Source organism: Balaenoptera ricei, chromosome 4, assembly GCF_028023285.1.
Source record: "Balaenoptera ricei isolate mBalRic1 chromosome 4, mBalRic1.hap2, whole genome shotgun sequence".
Lineage (NCBI taxonomy): Eukaryota > Metazoa > Chordata > Mammalia > Artiodactyla > Balaenopteridae > Balaenoptera > Balaenoptera ricei.
Window position 1 is genome coordinate 147694676 of NC_082642.1, and position 7090 is coordinate 147701765.

Consider the following 7090-nt stretch of genomic DNA (forward strand, 5'->3'; position numbering starts at 1 on the left):
TAGGGACAACATCAACTGAGGGGAGATTAACTAGAGGCCTGGATGATGGAAAGGAGATGAAGGGAAAACAGAAAGAAGGAGAAGCTATGAGAGGAGGGCACTACAGCAACAGTAAGCTGATCTTCCCTTCAATTTCCCAGGGAGGACTGGGCCTCAGAACACTAAGAAAAATACCAGGATTGGGGTTGAAACAGAGATAAGGTGGTTAAATGAAAATCTCGTTGAAGAACAGGATGGGGTACTAGGGCAACTTGTGTTGTCACTTGAACTTTAGAGCAAAACTTTAGACCTTTATACACTTAAACTTTAGATCTTTACGCATTTGAGGACTTCATCCAGCCTAAACGTCAGTCACCCCTCTCTTACCCTAAAGTGAATTCTGCCTGTCAATGAACTTTTCCACCATACCCAGAGCTCCAGTGCAGCTCGTCAGTGTGTCATTATTAAATCTGAAAGAATGACTGACAATCATAGCAATGACTGTTATAACATATGAGAGGATAGAAATTAGCATATGTAGCAATGATACCATAGCAATAAGTACACTTAACACCTATATCATACTTTCTTAATACCAGTCTTCACCTAAGGGATCTAGCACTTCCATGACTGAAGGAGAAAAGTTCAAGATGAGCCTGGAATATCTTGTTGAGCCAGAAAGGAAGGCATTGATCAAACAGCAATGGGGGCCATTTCTGAAGGACAAAGGAGCCAGCATGAAGATGTCCCCTCTCTCCAAATCTGGGACAATTTGAGCATCAAAATTAATAATAATAATAATGGATGGTAACACATTGAGTAAAATAAGAATCCTCAAGCCCATATTGATATAGATATTGATACTAATAAATAAGCACACAAAAAATAAGTGGGGAGAAGAGAAATTTCTTTCTTACATAGAATGCCAAATAATAAATATAGAAGGAATTAGAAAATTAGAAAATTGTGAATGGATCCTAAAATAGTGGGTGAAAGTTTGATAAGGAATAGAATATTTACATAGTGTCAAAGTATCGACACAAATTAATTATTAATTACAAAGGGAGAAATAGCAAATTTGCAGTGAAGAAACGTGAAGGACACTACTTTCATCAAGTGATCAAGGTAACCACCAACCAAATTTACATGAACCAACATAAAGTGTCTCTTGATACAATGCAATGAAAAGGATACAGCATCACTTCTATGGCATTTCTACCAAAAAATGCTAAACATGAATCTAATCATGAGGAAAGTTGGATAAACCCAAATCAAGGGATATATATAAATATATATATACATGTATACCTTATTATAGGCTGTCTCATATTTTGGGTCCTTGTAAGGAAATGAGTCTTTGGATAATCATTTATAACCTGTTAATTGACATAAAATAGGAGACTATTAAATTTCCTGTAAATATTGAATAAACTATATTTAACTCTTGAGGGTCAGAACTGTGTTTTATTTATCTCTCTGTCCCCAAATTTTAGGACAATGCTTGGTGTTGTAGCTACTTGGTGAGTGTCTGTTGAATGAGTATCTCTTGAAGATAGTCAGTGTCTCAGGCCAGAGATTGCTGCAGGTTTTTACAGTGCCTCAAGTTTTAACACAGTGGCCAGAGCCCAATAACTTCATACATAAATGAAGTTTATATTGGACTCTACAATATTTTGCACCCATAAAGCAGAGATTTAACAAATCAATGAACAGTTATTGAGCATCTTCTCTGACACAGGCAGGGGTGCAATAAATACTTGATACATGAATGCATGAGCTTTCATTCAAACAGAGCAGAGGTTTCTCAGGAAAGAAGATAAGAAGCATTTTCTAAGTGCAGACCACATATCATTTCAAGTGCTTTTGATGGCAACTATCATTCCAAAGAATAAATGCTTCATTTTTAATACAGCTATATATATAATCAGAGATGAAGAAGGTAGGAAAAATAAAACCCATCAATCAAAAAGGGAAAAAAATACTATGTGCTTTTAGCTGTCGGCTTCCCTTTACTGACCAAATCTTAGAATGTGTTAAAAACAGAGTGTCATAACTCAGTCCATTTAGTGAACTTTTTCCAACAGTTTATGGGGTTCAAATCTCTCTAGACTGTGTTCTATAAACAGCAGGAAAAGGGGAAAAAACAAGATGGAATTGTGTCACTAATGAAAGGAGGAAAGAAATGTTTTTTAACATTCAACAACTAAGAAATGTTCCTGTTTATAATCAACATAGAGAAACACTAACAACTGCAGTATACAGACTATATAGTTGACTCTTGAACAGAGTGGGTTTGAACTTCAAAGGCCCACTTATATGTGGATATTTTTTAATAGTAAATACTATAGTACTACACAATCCACAGTGGTTGAATCCACAGAGTCAGAGAGAATCTCAGATACAGAGGGCTGAACATAAACTATACATGGATTAACCCCTGCATTGTTCAAGGGTCATCTGTATTTGGATTAAATTTAGGACTTTTTAAAGGAATTTTTAACAATTGAAAGCTCAACATAAAGGGACAAAATTATTAAGCATCACCTTATCTTGGTGTACAGTCTGAAATCAGAATAAGATTTGATTGAAGTTCACCATTACAGGTTGAAAGTGGTTGATGAGTACAAAAAAAACCAAACAAACAAAAAAGCATCGTAAAATAAACAACCAGAACAAAAATATTTGTGCTAAATGAATTTGATTTATTGAGACGAACAGCAAAACCCCTTCCTACTCATACCTAATTGTAATGCATTGATGTTGATGTAGAGTTTAATGATACATGGGCAGAGCGACCATAAGAGACAAACTGCCTGCTTCACTAGTAAAAATTCAGGTATATCAGAGAAATGTATCTTGCTTTGGCTGTAGATGAGTATCAGTTCAGCATTTTATGCCTGGATGACTTGTTCAGCATCATCAAAGACCAGGATTTCAGCAAGAAGTCAGCGAGAAGATGGAAGATGTATCTTTCAAGCATATCTGGAAGCAGGAAGACAGACTTTGTTTTTCAGGTTGTTCTGTGCACAGAGTAATGATCGAAGAGTCCTGTAGTCATCTGGAGCCATGGTCCATCAGTAAGTGCTGTAGCCAAAGCCAGAGCCAGAGCCCCATGGCCGGCAAAAGCTGCCACCGTAGCCATAGCCTAGGTTGCTAATGTTGCTACCACCAAAGCTGTAGCCCAGGGAGCTGTAGCCATTTCATCCATAACCGTAGTTCAGGGGAGAGCCCAGGGGCATGACGCAGTTCAGGAGTGTGGCTCTGAAGGTCCTGTGGAAATCGGTTCCATAGCAAGGATTACCTGCGAAGTAGCTTCCACAGCAGAAGTAATGAGTCATGGTGGCAGGAGTTGAGAAGGATTTGGATAGATTGCAAACAGCAAGTTACCCAAGAATGAATGAAGTTCTCGTCCTGCACAGGGCCTTTTATACCTTAAGCTGGTGGGCATGCAATGCTTGCCTAGACATCTTATGATAAATTTGCATAGATAATTCTATAATTGCTAATAAAATGCATATAAAGGAACCCACACACTCACTGCCCACATTTTTGTTGGCTTTTCTATTTGCAAAGGAGTGTGTCATATCTTCAAAGCCAGCGGCCATCCTTGACACACAATTGAATTCTTTTCATCGGTGTTCCATGGTTTAACCAGTGTTCTGATTGCATCATGTGAGGCTCTTTAAATCCTCTGATTATAAACTCCTCCCAACTGATTTAGCTAAACTAAAAAAAGCTTTGGCAACCATGTAAACACTTCTACAGCTTCTTGAAATTCTCTCCATATGTCATTCAAAAGCATTGGTATACCAACTGTTTAATGGGTATGGAGTTTTTTTGGAGTAAAGAACATTATTTGGAACTAGAGATGGTAGTTGCAAAACATTGTGATGTCCTAAATACCACTGAATTGTTCACTTTAAAAATGGCTCATTTTATGTTATGTGAATTTCATCTCAATATTTTTAAATTTTTAAAGCATTGCTACAGAAATCCGTCAGAGCAAGTCTTTTTACAGAGGCTGTAAGAACACTAAATAATAGGATAGCTATGGATAACGTAGTAGTAATTTTCATGTATTTCATTTATGAGCATTATCCTTGTTAACATGTCTTTTTTTCCATGGAGAACATACAATCTTTGGTTGTAAATCATCTTGAACATTGCCAAGCTGTCTTGTTGTGGAGTTGCCACACTGGGGCTGAGTGGAATGGTGCCCAATTTAAAGTCATGTTATACCATGCTTGGTTCTTACTGACTCCTAGTAAAACAAGCTTGGATACCATGATCCATTATGAAATACCAGTTATATTTAAAAGCACAGCACTTACTTCTGCTCCCATTTTGCAGAAGTATGTCCACTTTTCATGACAAAAGTAAACCAGAAAGAATTTGAGCTCAGCAAAGCTAAGTCTATTCCAATTCAAATGTTTAGGAAAGAATTGTTTTTATACAGCCTAGATTCTCTGAAAATAGATAAAGAAAACTTCCTGGATACCAACTCCTTTTGTATATTCCCCCCTTAATGGATAACCACAGAGCCCAAAGGGCAAAACTAATTATTCCAGACATTTCTCTGTTAAAATTCCTCCTCCCTGAGGTTCTCTGACACAAGAACTTCCTACAGGTCATATAATTTAAGTTTGGACATGCTTTTTTTTAATTCTAAAAAGTGATTACATGTTATGAGAGTGTATAGTTAGAATCAAAAAGATAAGGTCTATTTTCAAATTCAATTTTTAACAAAAGGAATGAATTAAAATAAGAGGCTGTATCCTCAAGAGTCCAAATTATATAAACTCTACATAAGCTAATCCAGAAAACTCAAAAATATGTGTGGGAGTCACAGAGGGCAGAGGTGACTGCTCTCATTTAATTGTGACTGTTCGGTGGTTACTTGAAATTTTTTACTTCTGATTCTACCATGCAATGACTTCTGAACCTGTAATTTGGATCTACTGCCACCAGGTGGCAGTGTTATTTATTTCAGTTAGTCTGAACTACCGGATTGGAGTTGGAGGGGTCTCAAATGTAAACAGGCAGAAGAACGCCCTAAAAAACTTGTTTGAAATTCAGATTTCCAGAACTATCCTCTCCCTTTACCACCATGAGATCCTGGAAATCTGTATTTCTAATGAGTATCTCAGGTGATTCTGATGAATAAATCATCCTGATAAATTCTGGACCAGTCTTTCATGAGATTTCAAGGACTCTGTCTTTGCTTGGCTGTGTGAAATTGCCCTGAGCTGCTTATTTCTCTTTGACAGGCATGTTCAGTGTCAGTCACAGGTGACCTATTCTCTGGGTGATAGAGATAATTAAAGAAAAAAACCTTAGTTTGTCTTTTCCATTCCCTTGTGCTCTGTTTCTTTTCTCAGGTCACACCTGAATAGAAAGGGAAGTAACGACAATGTGTCCAGGCATATTTTACCAGGAGGTAAAACCCACCTGAGCTGGCCTATGAATCACTTATCCCCAATTACAATTAAAAAAAAAAAAAAAAGGGCTTCCCTGATGGTGCAGTGGTTGAGAATCCGTCTGCCAACGCAGGGCACACGGGTTCGAGCCCTGGTCTGGGAAGATCCCACATGCCGTGGAGCGGCTGGGCCCGTGAGCCACAGTTGCTGAGCCTGCGCGTCTGGAGCCTGTGCTCCGCAACAAGAGAGGCCGCAATAGTGGGAGGCCTGAGCACCACGATGAAGAGTGGCCCCCACTTGCCGCAACTGGAGAAGGCCCTCTCACGGAGGCGAAGACCCAACACAGCCATAAATAAATACATATTAAAAAAAAAAAAAAAAAACTCTTTTGCTTGTTTTTTATTTTCCTATCTCCTCTTAGACTTTCCCAGAGAAAATCCTTAGCCAAGTATTTGATTCAATATTTTTTATTTTAAATATTAGTAATAATAAATATACATGAAGGGCTCACTCTGTGCTAGGTTCTGTTCTAAACACTTTATGTATACTACTTGTTTATATATCTTACCATATAAATTGTATATATATATATATATTTATACATATATATATATATTAAGAGGACTTACTATGCATTTTTTTTTGGTTGCACCACACAGCATGCAGAGTCTTAGTTCCCCAAAACCAGGGATCGAACCTGCACCCCCTGCAGTGGAAGTGTGGAGTCTTAACCACTGGACCACCAGGGAAGTCCCGCTATGCACTTCTCTAAGCACTTAACAAATGTTAATTCATTTAATGTTTGCAATGATCTTATAATATGGGTATTACAATTTTTCTAATAAGAAAACTGAGGCCAGAAAGTTTAAGTCAACTTCCCAAAGTCACACAGTTAATAATCAGCAGAATCAAGCTCCAAATCTAACCCACGTAGCTCCAAAGCCATGCTCTTCCCAGTTTTTCTCTACTGCCTTTGATGTTAGTGATATTTTAAAGGGTTTCAGCTTATAAAGTGCTTCAGATCACTTTATATTCTTGAACAGATCAGTAAGGAAAGGCTAGTTTTTGCTGCCGTAACAAACAACCCAAAGTCTAGATGCTTGGAAGAATCAGAGGTTTATTTCCTGCTCACACTATACATCCCCTCAGGTTGGTGGGTGTCTTAGATGGATGACATTCTCATTCAAAGACTTAAGCTGACAGTTGTCATCTAAAATATTACTAATAGGAGAATGGCATGTGGCAAATCACACACTAGCTTCCAAAAACTTCCACCCAATGTTGTGCGTCACTGCCACACTCTTCCCACTGCACAGCCCTACCTAACTTCACTGGCCATACCAGCAATATGAATATTTAATGGGTATCTTTATCAGAAAATAATTAGGCTCTACAGTATAGCCCTTCAGCTCCTACAAGAATCATCTTTGTTTAGGCTCCAACCAGTGTCAAGTAGATATAAAATGACAGTGCTTGCCCATTCCCTCACAAGATATCTCTTACCTCAAACCCAAAGGTTTCACCTCTAACATCTAACATAGACATTGACAAGCCTATGTAGTACCCATGTATGTATAGTCTGGAAGTGTGGGGAGTTAATGCTCTAAGGGGTGAACCTTTGTACAAGAGAGATGGGAGTCAATGGACTGTCCGGGATAGAGTTAGGCAACTTCTTGGGAAATGGTCATATAGAA

At 38.0% G+C, this 7090-nt stretch overlaps 1 protein-coding gene across 1 annotated transcript; it reads right to left on the reverse strand.

Moving 5' to 3' along the window:
• Window positions 1-3053: 3053 nt before the first annotated feature.
• On the reverse strand, window positions 3054-3317 carry LOC132365543 (keratin-associated protein 7-1). The gene is given in 1 exon segment (XM_059922261.1): window positions 3054-3317. A coding segment is annotated over 1 exon segment (264 nt).
• Between the last annotated feature and the right edge of the window lie 3773 nt (window positions 3318-7090).